The sequence below is a fragment of the Zootoca vivipara genome, chromosome 8 (assembly GCF_963506605.1).
Source record: "Zootoca vivipara chromosome 8, rZooViv1.1, whole genome shotgun sequence".
Taxonomy (NCBI): domain Eukaryota; kingdom Metazoa; phylum Chordata; class Lepidosauria; order Squamata; family Lacertidae; genus Zootoca; species Zootoca vivipara.
Window position 1 is genome coordinate 56,308,108 of NC_083283.1, and position 16,506 is coordinate 56,324,613.

General features: G+C 42.5%; 1 protein-coding gene across 1 annotated transcript in view; it reads left to right on the top strand.

Annotated features, from left to right (window-relative positions):
• The first annotated feature begins 10,605 nt into the window (after positions 1–10,605).
• SALL3 (spalt like transcription factor 3) overlaps positions 10,606–16,506 on the top strand; it is a 15,629-nt gene continuing 9,728 nt past the window's right edge. Inside the window, exon 1 of the mRNA XM_060278230.1 lies at positions 10,606–10,684. Within this exon, the coding sequence (XP_060134213.1) occupies positions 10,606–10,684 (79 nt within the window). The remainder of the gene's footprint in view (positions 10,685–16,506) is intronic.

Genomic DNA, 16,506 nt, shown 5'->3' on the forward strand with positions numbered 1-16,506 from the left:
ACACACACCTCTATCTCCCCCGACCCGCATTAAATAACCAACAACAACACGTGTGTCTCTGTGTGTTTAAAACAAAACCGGAAAAGATGTGAGATGCAGTGCTATGCAAATACAGGAGATACAAATCTGGAAACGATGCCTTCTTAAGGCCGGTTGGTCATTAAACATCCCTAAGTGGCTCTTTCCCCCCCCTTTTCGTTTCCCCCTTAGAGAACCTTTCCCATCTCACAAAATCTCTAGCAGTGTATGTGTTGGGGATTTCCAAGAAGCGAAAGTAAGCTTTTAGACAACTCTCATTCATGATATATTTTTTATAAGAATATTTTATTTGAATCCATGTACAAAAAACATGGTTTGGGATGGTGGACAAGCTTCCAAGAAATTGCTTTGCAGGTGACGACCGGATTGAAACTGAATTCGTATTTATATAGGCAGATATAGCTATCTAAATCTGATCGGGGAAAGATGCTTTGGGTACATATTCTTGGAAGGCATAGAAGATCCCAAGGCAGGCGCGAACTGGAAATGGAGCTCCCTCGGATCCAGCGGGCGTTTACTTTCAAGTAAATGTGCTTAGGATCACAGCCAAACTAAATAACTGGTCTTTTGCACTTCGTAAGAAATGCCAACACGCCAAAGAGAAAGGGGAGATCTCGGACCCGCCTGTGTTTCAATTCCCGGCCGGAAGGTTTCTATAGCAGCAGTCGCTGCCGGTCCCCTGGACCTATTCCTTTCAGCCCCACTTTTGCACATACGCGGGGGGTCCTGAAAAGGAGTCTACTTGTGGGGGAAACGTTCACACAACCCCCAGCAACTCCGATTCTCGCCGAGCTGCATCTCTCGTCCTTTCTCGTCTCCCCCTCCCCTTCCCAGTTCTCTGCTGGCAGATGACCCAGCCGAGACTGCAAAACTTCCCAGCTACCTTGAACCATTCCAAGTCTTCCTGGAGAGAAGTCAGAAAGGCAAATGAGGGAGAGAAGGAGGAGAAAATAAATAAGAGAAACTCAAAACAAATAGCAATAAAAAGTAAATAAAAGTCTCACGTTCACAACATGTATGCATCGCATTCGAAACACTTGGAATATGGGGAGAATTAGCAGGAAATGCTCTCTGGGTTTGCTTTCGTGGTGTATAGTCTCGCTCCAGGTGGAGGGTTGTTTTGGGGAAATCTATTCGTTTAGCCCTTTCCGGGTTTTGTTTTGTTTTTAGTTCAAAATCTTCGACTATTAAAAACGATGCGAAAAGGCGTAGTTCAACGTGTTTTAGAGGGGGAAATTGGGGGAGAAAATGAGAAAAAAATTCAGATCGCCGGGAGAGATTGAGAAAAAAAATTAAATCAGATTGCGGGGATTGTCTAAACTTTTTTTCCCCGCAACAAACGGAACAGAAAGGGAAGGGAAGCCGGCGCAACGGAGAAGCGCTCGGTAGGAACGGCGCTGGTTCCGCTGAACGCAGCGTGGAAAAGTTTCCCTAACAAGCGCTGTTTCCCCCAGAGAAGCCGAGCTGTGGATGTCCTTAAAGGTTAAGGATGGAGGGATTACGTGAAAGGAGGGGGCCTAATGCAAGAGAGAGGGGGAAGGAAGTGGAGGAAAACCCTTTCCCCCAAATCCCCCGCGCCTCTCCTTTCCCCCGTTTCTGCAAGGTGGGCGCCTGCAATCCCGCGATCAAAGACTTTGCCGGAGGTGATACGGAGCCCCAAAGCTGCAGCAGCGATATTTAGCTCGGATGGCAAAACTTGGGGAGGGGGGGGGGAGAGAGTCAGTGGGGAAAATGGAGAAGAAAACAAAAAGAAAGGATGGCAGGAGCGTTGATGTAAAGGTTGGAGGAGGCGAATAGGTCCGTGGGACACCCTAGAGGTGGGCGCCGTCGTGGGGAGCGATGGGGTCTTTCGTGCCCAACTTGTGGCTGAGTTTCACACTTCGGGGTGGATCCGGAGCGGAGCGCCCAGCCTCCCCCCCACCCCCCCGGTCGCGAAGCAAGACTACAGTTGAGAAACTTGGGAGGAAATCCCAGGAGAGGATCGAAGGGAGGAAAGAGGGGATTCCTCTCTCTTGGGGAAAACAAAAGAGGGAGAGAGGGAGTCTGGCAGGGAGGGAGGGGGGAACCACCGGTGTGGACAAGTGTTTGCTGCGGAGAGCCGCCCTCGGTGGCGTCCGGGAGCTGCTCGTCCGGCGTCGGCGGCGAGGGGGCAGCAGCAGAAAGAAGGAGGCGGAGTCCGCGAGAGCCCCGCCGCCGCTGCCCAACTTGAAAGTTTCTCTTCGCCGAAACCCGCGACGCCCGGGCGGCGCGCAGTCCTCCTTCTCCCGCGCAGGGGGAGGCATCGATTGGCGAGCGCCGGGTGCCAAGGCAGGCTGCCGCCCAATCGACGAAAGTGGGAGAGGAGGAGGAGGAGGAAGAGGCGGGGGAGGCGGCCAGGGAATACCCACCTCCCCCGCGGCAGCCCAACCCTCGCTCTCCCTCCCCCGCGCCAACCCCGCACGCCCCCTCCCAAGCCTCGCTGGGGGTCGCTGGTGGTGGGTTTTCCCCACCTTCCCCCCCTCCCCCCCACCACACACCCCCTTTGCCGGCGACCAAGGATTGTCTGTCTGTCTCTCTCTCTTTGCAAACAAAACCGAGATCCTTTGGCACCGAGGGCGCAGCGACTCGGGAGAAGGGAGACGGGAGCAAGTGGGGAGGAGGAGGAGCGGCGGCGGCGGCGCCCCAAAGAGCGGGGAAGTCACACGGCAACCTGTGCCGGAGCCGGAGAGAGAGAGAGGAGAAAACAGAAAACTTCCGACCACCGGACAACAGGAAGTGGCCACCGCCGGCGATCTTATAGCAAAGGAGGCACCGGCCGAGCGACTCTTGTTGGTCGGCGTGAGAGGAGAGAGAAGCTGCAAGACAAAGAAGGAGGGGAAGAGAAGGCGAGAGGTGAAAGACAAAACTCCCCACCCCCGAGTCCTCGAGTTTGGCTGCTCGATCCCCTCCCCGATCCCCAAACAACGCCCCCCTCCCCAAAGAAGCAGAAGTCATCGCAGGCGGCCAGCGATCGCAGAAGGGAAGGCGACGCGAGCCATAAACGTGCAGTACGAGGCAGCGAAGAGCAGAAAACAAACACAGGCAAAAGTTGCGCTCGCTCGCTCTTTTTGTTTATATTCTCCCGCTTCCTCTTTTCTTTTTTTATAAAAAGAATCTCTCGACAAAAAGACGTTAGCCCGGCGCCGCAGCAGGAAGAAGAAAGAAAGAAACTTAAGGGCGATGCAGACTAACTTCTGGGTAAAGAGGAACCTGGAAAAAAGACACAGAGTGATGTAATTTTGTTTGAAAGGAAGGGGAGGAAAAGCCGCGAAAGAACATGCCCTCCCCGCAGCCGGGAAGCTTTGGCACCTATGTTGTGTAAAGTGAATGCACACGCCGAGAGAGAGCCCCGTGGGGGTGCATGCTGTACTGCGCTGCTTGCTGCTGCCGCCGCCGCCCGTGTCCCCGCTTGCTGCCGCCGCCGCCGCTACCTCTGCAGTCGGTGCCTCTTGCAGGAGGCGCTGCTGGTGCCGGGCAGACGCATCCTTGGGCGGACTGAGGCGGCTAATTGCTGAGCGTCCTCCCTCATTTACATATGCAGCCCGAGCCCGCTGGAGCCGGGCCAATCCGCGCTCGCCCCCGGCATCATTAATCGCCATGCATTATTCACAATCATAATTACTGAGCCCCATGCGCGAGGCGCGCAGCCGGCCGCGCACCCAGCACAGACCCGCGTAGCCCCCGCCCGGCTCAGCCGCCGCCGCCGCCGCCGCTACTTGCTCGGGCGCTTCGTGAGTTTGTCGCCGGGAAGGGGGAGTTGCTGCTGCTCTTAATTGATCGGCGCCGAAATCAGGAGGAAGGGGTGGCCCGCCCGACGCCGACTCGACTTTCCCCTCGCCACCAAGTCCTCCTCCTCCTCCCCCCACCTACCTAATCGCCCCTCCACCACCACCCCTTCCCCCCCACCCCACCCCAGCGCTCCACCTCTCGCCGATGTCTCTGCAAAAAGCAGGCACCAGAAGACGCCTCAGTTAGCAGCATGTCTCGGCGAAAGCAAGCCAAGCCCCAGCATCTCAGATCGGACGAGGAGCTGCAAGCCGAGGTGCTTTCGGAGCAGGGTAAGCCAGAGGGCGCAGCAGCCCTGGGGGCAGGGAGGGCTTTTTTGCGCGCTGGAGTTGAGGGGTGTGCGCTTCCTGATCCTGGGAGATCCGGTGGAGAGCTCAGCGTAGAAACTACACCCCACCCTCCGGGAAGTGAGAGGCAGCAGAAAGTGCAGCCGGCGTTGGGAAGGAAAGTTAAGCCGCTCGGCCCAAGTTTCTTCCGGCTTCCCTCCGCCTCCACCTTGCCCAGCTTCCCTCCCTTGTCGCGAAGCCCTTGCTGGCCCTGTTGCGTGCGCCCGGCCGCTTGAATTATGGCTGGGCTTCGGAGGGAGACACTTCGAAGGGGGGGGGGTGCGAGCAGGCAGAGCCTTCCGTGTGGGAGACGGACGCCCCCCACGCCCGGCCGAGGCTCGCCTTCTCGCCGCCTCTCCCCATCGGGGTTCACAATCTAGAGTTTTGGACGGAAGAAACCCAGCGAAAAGTTAATAAGAGCCCCCCCCCCCGGTTTTTACCAAGCCGCCGAGGCTGCAAACTCCAGCCCGCCTCGGGACTTGGGGCTCCGCTGGTGTAACCGCCCGGAAGCGGCCCTGACGGCGGCAGCTGTCGCGTCCCCCTTGGCAACAAATAAACCCCACGAGGCCTCTCTGTATGAAGGGGGAGGGGGAAAACCCCATCTCCCTACCCGATCCTGACCGTGCTTTACTCTGAAGTAAGCCCCTCCGTTCCCCCCTGGCCGTTGGGCACTCGTGGGCGAGAGGGGGCTTCGTCGAGGCCCCCGAGGCTCCTCCTCCCTCCGACGCCCAGAGAAGGTGGCCAGGCCGAGGGCTTGGGAGAAGATCGCTATCTGCGCCTATGACTTCCTGCCGCTTCCTTCAAAGAAACAGGCCGAGGCCAAAGGGGGTGGTGGTGGTTCCTTTCTGGGGGGGGGGCAAAGGGAGAAGATGTCTCTCCTGGGCGTGAGGGAGGGAGGCCTGGGGTGGATAAGTTGCCTGCCCTCAGGGCCAGAGCTTGGGTCTCTACTCCCGCCTTCCTTTCCCATCTCTATTGCCATGAAGATGCCCATGGCTTCGAGGTTGGATTATGAATTGGCATCTTCTTTTCCTCCTCGCAAGGTTGAAAAAGGGGTTTCTTTGGGCCCCCGCGTGCCAAAGGGCGCACTCAGTCTTGCTGATGAAACAAGTAGTCTCTGATTTCCAAATCTCTGTGGTTTGCAGCTGGTCAAACTTATTTTCTTGAGCTGTCATTTCCGAATGTGTTAGGATCACTTTGTAACTATATTCACCATGTGGCACTTAAAATTTGCCACTTTTTTTTTCTGGAGGGGAAGACAAAATCCACTGGGAAGTTTTTCATCCTTTCCCTTATAAAGCCTACATTTCCAGCATAATCAGGAAAAATCGTGGTTGGAAATAAATTTCTTCCCCTCCCTGCTGATCAATAATTACTACATCCAGCCCTTCTTCCTTTTTATTTTGCCCAGTAAAAAACACAGCACTTTGGAAAAGGAGTTTGTTCTGAGGGGGGGGTGGGAGAAGAAGTTGGCAACAAAGGATTTTCCACTATTTTAAATAAACTTTACAGCCTTGAAGCTTAGGGCAGTGTGGCTTGGTTTCATAAACACATGCTATATTGGCAAATGCGCCGGGCTACCATTCCTACCACCTCCTTTTCCTAAAAGGACTCCAAAAACAGAAGTGGAAGTGGTTGGCTGCAGCTAGTAATGTGAAAAGCTTCTTGGGTAATGGCAATAATGGATAGGCAGTGAAACAAGTTCCCTAGGTCACAGCAGAAGTATAAAATTACGCATTTCTTGTTTTGTTATTAACACTTCCTTTGGTTTCAAAATACTTCAATGTAGGCATATCAGCATTTCTTTAATAAAGATACAGCATTGTTATTTAAATCTGTAGTGGTTTGGGGGGGGTCCTTGGTTTAAGAATTTAGACAACACTGAATATTTTAAAAAGTTAACAAGGGGAAAAAAGTGCCTCATTATGGTACTTCTGGTGAGTTAATAAATTGATGAAAATTGTTCAGCTTGGAGGGTTTTTCTGGGGGGGGGGGGTTGCTTAGCACCTCTTATCTATGTAGCCATGTCACCCAAGATTAGAACAGGAGATATGCTAAAAAGAAACGCTTGCATATGGTGTGTAGATTAAGAACAAAGAATCTTTTTGTCATGGAAATGTTTTTTTCTCTTTTTTTTTCTTTTTTGGGGTTTTGTTTTGTTTACTTCATCACATAGAATTTCTCACACTTGGTTTGTTTTGTATTGCCCTCAATGACTACATGATCAAATGAATGGATTTATTTCTGCCGAATGAGAAAGACAGTCTTTCCATCAAAAGGACTACATTGCATCCCAGTGAGGAATTTTAAAAGCGTTATTATTGTGGTCCCTGAATAGCTCAAAATCGGCTTTCACAGCAGCCCTTAAAATGCAACAATGTAAATACTTCTCTGCTTTAGAATGTTGTAATCAGAATGTTCTATGTCCCTTTTTAATATATCTTAATTCATAGAGTAAAACATTATTGTAAGGGATTAGTAATGAGCTGAAGTAGCCCTGCTTGCATGTTGCACTTTCATTTTCAGAAACCGGAATATAGGGAGGTACATAAGTTGCTGTATGTGTAAGCACAAGACTATGGTGCTCATCATTTACACATTTTTTACATTTAAGTATTTTTTCCTCTTTAAAGGCTCATAAGAGTTCAAACATATATTATAAAGTCAGCTCTCCTCATTGTAGTTTACAGTTATAGTCAAGGCATTGCCACAGTTCCTGGCTCTTGTATTGCAACAGGCCAAAAACTAGCTCTCACCATTTATAGCACGCCAAAAAAGCCACACTTGCAGCATTTCCCCCCCCCAATAAAAATACTCTATAATCTAAATATATTTCAACCTTCATTCTCATTAGTATTTTTAACTACTTAGTCTTTTATATAACATAACTGCTTAATCTGCTGCTAAGTCTATAAAGCTTGCCTCTTTCATATATGTGTATGTCTCTGTGTGTATAAACACACACACACACACACACACACACACACACACACACATAGAATCATATTTAATGTTGCATTTGAAGACTACTTTCATTAAGGGAAGCTATTAAGAGTGAATGCTCCTTTTTCTGGCAGATATTATGTTACACAGTAGCAAAAAGAAACCTGACAGTTTGACAGAGTGGAAGATAAACATTAGGCCATATTTAAAGTTATACGAAGGCCAGTCAATTTAGGTGGCAGTGTTACAATAGGAAGTTTTAGCAAGACAATAAATAATTGTTGAAGTCAGCTTGAACTACAGTGCAGTGCAACTTTATTTCACGAAGCAGAGCATTCTGAGAAGTATGAAAACCACTCAGAATATCGCAAAGTAATATTTTGAAACGTTTGTTGTGGGAAAAGATAGTTTTGGCAATTTGGAGAATGAATGCTTGCATGCAGCGATTAATTAGAATCTGTATAGCGGTTTATGCTGACAAGTAGTGAATGAAAGGTATTTATGCACTAAACGTTTTAAAGGGTGCCATATTGAAAGAAATGGTCATTATAAAGAGTGGCACAATAACTGAAGGAGTTGTTATAAAACCCAATATGGTGAATTTGCTGCTCTCTATGCTGAATGAGTTTAATCTCAAATATCAGGAGACTTTACATCCCCAGTTAAATGATTATCTCTAAATCAACAGATTACTAGCATTACAGAACAGTCTTGTTTTGTTACAGCAAATGGGAATGTTGCACACACTTTAACCCAAATGCAGTGACAATGTGGAAGAGGGGGAACCCTAAGCATTTTCTAGTGCATGATGACTGATCAGAGATGGCCTTAAAATAATTATTAGAAGAAATTTTGAGAATGTATTTTGTACCTTAATGTATTTTAAGGTAACAGTAATTATTGCTTAGCTTACGTGTAGTAAGAACCAACTCTTACAGTAATGTTACATGGCTAACAAAAATACATTTGTATTGTGGTGTGTGTTTGTGTGTGTGTGTGTGTGTCATACATTGATATTATTGCTCTTGAAATTCTGCTCATAATTTTGACACATTTTAAATAGATATAGAAAGATATATGTCCAAACAGACAGATATAGGCATACCTTTAGGAATATAAATATTTTAACTCACTTCAGTACTATATTAGACATTTGGGGTTGGTTTTTTCCCTGCCCTCAGTTCATTGTAATATAGCCATTTATTTTGTAGATGTGGGTCTGTAGCATACTTGCTAATGTCCATTAAAATTATATAGATAAAGAAGTGTGGGTATTACGTTATACTGTTCTGTAACATGTAATACTCTTAAGAGCACTAGAAGTAACACTAAGCCCTGAATTAAATATGAAATTGTGTGACTTTTTCCAAGCTTTCTACTTCAAATAATAATTAGGTCATTGGTTTGTTTGTTTTTCCAGTTTAAAAATAAGCCTTTACAAGATTTGCTGATTAACTGTTGGCATGAGGAAAGACAATTAACTTGTATTGCTTGTACTTGTAGACTTATAGATGGCTGCATTATAATAATTTCATTCCTATTTTATATCTATTCAAAGACCCCCTCCAAAAGCATTGTTTAATAGCAGAAATTAAATTTACTAGTTTATTATTTTAGTATGCAAATGATAAAGCAGACTAAAAAGTCTCAAATTCTTTGTGCTATTAATCCCAGATATACCTCTTCAAGGAGGCAGTGAAACATATGTCTTTCATGAATAAGAAACATTTAATTTTATTTGAAAAATCATTACAATCAGCTCTGTGCAATTAATATAAGCTGGATGTTCAAATTTGAATGCTGATCACTTTTCCAGCCAAAATGTGTTTTTAAAGAATCATATATATTCTTAAAGCAGCTACTTGTAGTTTTTTAACACACAAATATTCTGAAATTTGAATCAGCCTAAACAAAATTGTGCGCATCATCCATTTAAACATAGGATTTTAAGAATTGGTTTGTTAACTGAATGCCAAAGCCACACTAGCATGTCTAGTAAGCATTTTTTTAAAAATAAGGGCAGGATTCCATTCAGCTTTGGATAATAAAGCAGATGCGCTCGGATGTTGAATAGTTTCTGTCATATTTTGAACTATATATAATAGGAGGTGAAAAATTGAAAACACAGAAATGATGCATTTTAGGTGCAAAATAACACAGCATGCTTTTACAAATAGTGAAGGTTTAGTTAAAAATAGCTTCAACAGTAAGCAATAGATAGATTCAAAATTATGCTCACCTAATAGTGCAAAATGTCTGCTGCAGTTTCATTTTTATATGAATAATTTCACTTTTACTTTAAATATTTGTATTCAGTAAGTAGTTTGGATGGGGTTTTTGAGAGTGCTTTCTAGGAAAATGAACTTAAGCAGTGGAAAGGAAACGAGCTGTGCATACATAGTCTCCTCCTAAACCTGTTTGAGAGTAGACCACTTTGAGATCCATGGGTTTTTTTTAAATAATAGAGCAAGTGCTGGATAGTTGCCAAAGGCAGTGACAAGTCATGTCACACAAGTACCACAGAAAATATAAAATATCAACGCTTCTTTTTGTAATATATATATATATATATATATCATCAAAGAATACCATACTGTGGGTGATTCTTTTGTCTAATCATGAATGAATGTGGCAGCAATACCTAAGCAGAACTCAAAAGCAGTTCTTGTAAAAAGTTTAGACTGCTGAGCTAGGATAGAATAATATGCACCGATGAAAGACAATAGGAGGTCTGCATATTTTGCAAAGGAATGCCTTCCTTCTCCTTGTGTTGAAGATGTAGATATATTACGTTTAGCATTCAAGACCACCCCCTTTTCTGTTTTCTGTGCTTTGGTGCTGAGTGTATTACAGAGTCTTTTTTTGTTTGTTGTCAATGAAAAGGTGGGATTGTGGAGTGCCAGCGAGCTTTCCGATGGACTCTCCCTGAGGGTGGGTAGTTAGAAGTGCTTTGACAAGGTTTGCTGATTTAACCTTTGCCTGCTTTGCCCTGCCAGGGGTGGCCACTAGATGTCAAGCTCATAATACAATTAGTACATCTGTGCAGTTGACCTTGGCAGCGCGGCTTACCACTTGTTCTGTTAAGTGTTAACACCGACTCTGAGTGTTAACTAGAGATCCGCCTGAGTTTTTGGTACATTCTGTGCAGCTTATCAAATGCCCCATCTAGTTTGACACAAGTCTTTACAGTTCTAAAGAGGGTGGGGGGGAGCCTTCTTTTATGTAGCTTTGAATTCCTTAATTAACCTTGCCAGAGCTGATGCAGTTTTATTTTGCTTAATCGAAGCAACTTTGTTGGCCATCCACCTCACTTTCTATGTATATTAATGTTTCACAAGGATGATGGCAACTGACCCAGTTGGTTTGTTAGTGGTTATGTTACTTTATTTATATAGAATAGTTATCCGTGGAGAGCTAGATCGGTGAGATACCGCTATATTTCAAGGCTGGAGTTCAGGCCTGATATTGCAACCATGCACTTATGCAAATAGCTACGATGCTGTTGGAGTGGATATGTTTCTACAGAAGGCTCTCCGTTATCAAACTGGTATTCCGTTTCTCGTGCTCTCCAACTTGTAAGCGTCAAAATGGGTTAGATGTTAGCTTTTGTTTTGTGAACAGTATCTGAAGCTGGAAAGTCGCATTAAAAAGTGATCTCTTACATTTTTTAGACTCCTGTTAATGCAGTATTTAATAATTCGTCACTTGATACACATCAGCCATTAAAGCTTAATGTTGCATTAGCTCTTAATAAAAGTTTGTGTCACCTGTGTTTGGGTAGTGGAAACACGAGCTAGCTCGCAGTGAATTACAAATCCTGGTAAAACTGAATACGTGCAGTATTTAAACTTCGCCAGATCATTGTGTATCGTTGCTAATACACTGCTAACATTTTAATATATGATACTTACAGTTTTACAGTTAGTCAAAACAAAATGTAAAGTGCTTGCTTGTGTTCTTTATAGGTGCAAAGAAGTGCCCTACTAGTGGCTGGCTGGGAGTTGCATTTGCTTTAAGCAGAAAGCAGTTAGTGACTGTGCCACAGGTGGCTGTTAAATAGTGAAATTTAGGCCACTGAATAGATCAAAATAAGCATACTGGGTCAACGTAAAGTTTTGCATAGCAAGAGTGCCCTCCACCGTTCACATTCATATTATCAGTTTATGTGGCCTGTGGAAAAAAGGGTAGAAATTTTTCTATTGAGTGTGGAATTTCTTCTACGTTGTTAAACACAGTAGGGGTCTCTATTTGTCTCCTCCTGTTTCACAGCTTGGGCTCAGTATGTGATAATTCATCTTTCTTTATGGGATTCGGAGCTATCATAAAAAGAGTTTAAAAGAATTAATTTGAGAGAAAATAAAAGTTATTTTTTAATGTGATGTTTATTTTAAGAGATAACATAGCTAAAGCGGAAGAGTAGTATTAATTATCTATAGCGAATGGATGATATTAGATGTTGATAGCTGTTCAGTTAAGGAACATGCACATTAAAAGATAACTGGGCATTTGTGCTGACACAAAATAGATTTTGATAAGTAAAGTTATGTTTGAAAACACTGCGGATAAATACTTTGTCATTCCGACAATCTGAATGTGCACAACCTGCCGATCTTTATTTGAGTAGCCATTGAGAATCAGAAAGTTTAATTAGTTGGCAAACTGGCTAATGTCCATAGTTTAAGGTATATTATACTTGCATGAGCCCGTTTTCCGGTTTTAAAGCTTTTATTTTCATTGTATCTTCAAGTTTGCTAGTAAGGATTTTTTCCTTTGGGGGAAAATGAGTATTTCAAAATTGATGTAAGATTTTTCATCATTTGTATGCTGAATGGATTCACTTTGTTACAATTTATTTATCACTTTGAATAGTGTAGAAATAATGCATAGTGAATTGAGCTTAAATTATCCTCAGAGTAGATTCACTGAGATCGGTGGGACTTAAGTTAGTCATGACCAACTGAAGTCTCATTGATTGTGTAGCATCTCCTCCATGCATTACCATGTTTGAATCCACCCCAGTGTTTTTGTGCTTCCTTGGTTTACAACCAGCAGCAGGTGAATAAGTCATGTAAAGCATAATAATGACAACAGTAAAAGCATTTCTCATACTACAAAAACAAATTACCCTGTTGATAACCAATGGCCATTGTGAAATTGATGCAAAAGTTTAAGATGCCGTGGGAAGCAAAATTAGCATTAGAACAGGATTTCCTCAGAGAATACTATTTTAAATTGTACGTAAATTGTAATGGTCTGTGTAAATAATAATTGTAGTGGGTCTTGTTTGCAAAATTAGAATACGGAGACAAAGCTTGCTCAGAGTAGAATAGTTTTCTGTGTCATTTATTTTAGGAAATACTGGAACATATTTCGTGCCTGTACACATAAAAATATTTGAGAGCAGGTAGGGGAACAAGAAAAGGCAAAGTAGGCTCTTGAGGGGTTAGAGAGCGTTGTCCTACAAATGCAAAGACTGCGTGGCCAGCAGCGGCACGTAAAAGCGGGTGTGACATTTGCTTTAGTACTACCCCCTGCAAATAGTGCATATTTTAGGATTTTGGTTCTTCTTTCTTCTTAACATGTAAGATTATTTCTTAATAATGGGAAAGCATACAGCCCCTGTTGCATTTCTGTTAGGCCCTTCTGATTCTAATGGAGAACTTGTACTGCTTGCAAACTGCACAAATACAGCTTGCTCTAGTAGATGCTGGGACATGGTGTGCTAAACCTCTTTGTACGCAGGGGGAAATATGCCAGAATTGGAGGCACATTGGCTCCCCCCTCTTCCTCCCTTCTTTCCTCCATCTCTCATCTCCCTCTCTGCAGAGATGTATATGTTTCATATAGGAATGTATTGCTTTCTACCTAAACGTTTGACCCTTAAAGGCAATTTAGTAGCTACTTGTAGTAGTATTGCTCCATGCAGGTAACTGGAATGACTGGAGTACAGGTTTTCACTGACATTCCCTGTCTAGAACGCAGTCCACAATCCAGGCACCTTAGATTCTCATTGGCTTTAATCCAAATATTTTGACTGAACTATGGCTGTGGATTTGGCTGCGTATGACATGAATACAGATATATTCTCTGCACATCAACTCATTGAATCTCTCACATAGACCGAACCCAAACTAGTTTACAATCAGAATGTAAGAAACTTTCTCAGAATAAGCTAATCAAAAATTTAAGATGAAATAGTGCACTGTAAATTAACAGGTAATTTCGAAAGTATATTCCTGTTAATAGAAAAAGACATCTTTTTGGCTTTTCTTTTATTAAAAAAGAGAGTGCTGAATGAATATGATTAGAGTTTAAACTTGCCCCAGAGAGACATGTATAAGCAGCATTTGAATGTTTAAGGCAACAAAATGTTGTTATGGGCTATTTCCATCAAAGACAAGAGCGAATTCTTTTTAAAATCGATGGGAAAGGCTGGCTCCATGGGGATTTCGATTTGAATAATCAAAAAGCAGGAGAAAAAATTAATTACAAGCATCACTGTATTACATTATTGCATTCTTTTATTTATTGTTATAAATTTTCAGAAGCCTCAATATGCCGTTCTTTTCTTTTGTACAATATTTTTTGCAGATGATTGTTTCAGTGTAAAACAGTATTTATAGGTACATCTCAATGGATTGACTAAAGATACGTATTTTAAGATGATCGTGAAATTCATTAAGAATGTGCAGAGTAAACTGCACATTATGATTCTAAACCTTTAATGAAAGCGAATTTTGTTAACCTTTTGTAGAACGTAAGTAGGGAATCCTTAGAATCATCTAATTTCTATAAACTGTCTGTGCTCCAAAATCGATGCACCTTTCCTGTTAGTGAGTTATTATTAATTATGAGAAACATTTTCAGTATTAAGAGCTTACTTCAGATGAAACTTTAAGAAAAATCTCTTTTGAAAATTATGATGATTTTTAGAAGTATTGTAAAAGCAGTTGTTGTTGGGGTTTTTTAAAAAAAATATCAGTTTCATTATCTCTCATTTAAAATAGGCTTGAAGAAGCACCTCTCACTTTGGTGCCAGTAGACTAGAAATTAAAAGGTAAATACAGTCTCAGTAATTAGAGCACAACATGGAATTTAGTTTTCCATTCATTTCCTATTACCTAAGTGATAGAATTGGGTCAAAGGTAATCTAGAGAAATATTTGTAAACTATCAGAATATGGATTTTAATTTTGGAAAGAGAAATAATTCTTTCTCAGACTTCTGAAAGTATTATTTTATCGCACTGGTAAAATACTATTTTATCACATTGATATACTATTCCTCCACAAAGCTTAAGGGTGTTTGCCTACAGCTCTTCCAATTTATCCCCAACAACCCTGTGAGGTAAGTTAGACTGAGGAGAAAGAGTGACTTGTTGAAAGCTACCTTCTGTTCAGCTTTATGGCGGAGCAGAATTTATGTTTACACCTCCCTCATTCAACTCTGGTACTCCAGACCACTTTGACTCTTTTAAAAATGGCCGTATGAATTAGTTGCAACATTCTTCTTTAAACACTATCTGTACTTCAACCTAAACACATTTACTGGGAGCTTATTTCTGTATGCATTTGTCTAACATAATATAGAATTATGGTGACAATTCAGTTTAGACATTGGACCAAACCTTGGTTTGTGCCTGTAGTTGAGAACCATACAGTGGTGTGGACCTTTGCATACTTTAATTTGCTCATCACTCCAGCCTCTATGAGTAGTGACCTCTAGAGGTGGGTTTTCAATCCAGACATCACACCAAACCATAGCTAGGGCAAATCATGAAGTGAAGCCCTATTTCGGCTCAAAAGTTTCATATTCTTGTTTGTAGGCTATTCTCAAACTGTGGTTTGTCAATTGCAACATAGCACCAGCCATGGTTGAGCTTTCTTAACTATGTATCCGGAGTGGTAGGGGCTGGATCTTTTATCTTGTTCTCCAAACCAAACATGTACGGACTTTTTGAACCGCCTTGGCTATATATACGGATATGAACTGTCACATATATCTGCCTAAGAGTGGTCTGAGAAAGAATTGGCCATTTGCAACATACAGTAAAGGATTCAACCTTTTTTCTGATGTATGACTGTGGAGTAAGTAACTTAGGGAACAAAATGCTGGTTTAAATTGCTAGTAATCACTATCCCCAAATGTCCATTTGTTGAGTGGCCCAGAAAACTAAACAGTGAAGTGTGCAGTTATTTTCTCTGGCCTCCATAGTCTCATTACTTTAGAAAAATGAAAAATATGTATGAAACCTAGACACTAGTACAGTAATTGTAAAAAAAAGTTAACATGAAAAGTAAATATTTATTAAGCTGAAGTAGATCAGCCTCTGAGTACTAATTCATTCTCCTTTCCTTAAGCTTTATAATTAATACTGTTTTAAAGCTTTTATTATCATAGAAAGGATAGTTTTCCGAGGCTTAAATCTAAAAGTTCAGTGAATAGGATAAGGCTTGCATGAACCTTTGCGACTTTACTTTCTATTGTGCACTGTTATCTTGTTTTATACTGATGCCATTAATATCAAAGTGCAGAATCCAGTTTCACTTCATACATACTAATTTGGTAAATTAGCGTTCTAAATAAGGCAGAGATAGTGCTTAGGTTTTAAGGCTTGAGTACAAAATAAATTGTTTCACTTTTCAGTTCTATGACGATTTTACAATATACTGTACAGCTAGTAAACAACTTCGTAACGATCCCTGGTTCACATTCTATACTTCTGGGAAGGCTCATTTGTATAGGTTCCAATTTAAAACAATGTTTGCCTAGCCAGTTTAGAGAAAATCAGCCCCCCCCCTCATTTCTAAGAGAAAAGTAATAGCAATAGTATCTGTTCCATAATGAAGCTGAAGGACAAATGCTACATTTTAATTATCTGACACAAAAATATCCACAGCACTCGCCTTCTGGTGTTCTGTTTCTAAACACTTCTGTACTTCTCGTTTCAAAGCCGGTATCAGTGACATTAGGTGGTCTTATTTATTCCCAAGTAAATGCGTGGCAGACTGTTGAGTATTTTCTAGGCGGCGAGGTTTTGCTAGTTTAATTGTAAAAAGATTTTGATTTTTTAAAGTGACTAATCAGTTGAGGGAGCAAAAAAATAATAATTAATTGGTAGGTCCATGAGTTGGGACCCAACCTGTTTATTTTATGAGACAATTTAGCTCTGGTATGTTACTTCTTGCTTTTGTTTGTTAAATTGAGCATTCTTTTACACTTTGCTCAGTGTTGAATCTTTGGCATTATATCAGCGTAATCGAATGTAATCAATAAATTGGTTAATGGCAGATGCTATCGGTTGGGAGCCCTAATTCCCACCCCCCCTGAATATTATTGCACTCATAACATCAAAAAGTGCCAAAAGTGCTTATTTAAGTGCCATGCATTGTAGTTCT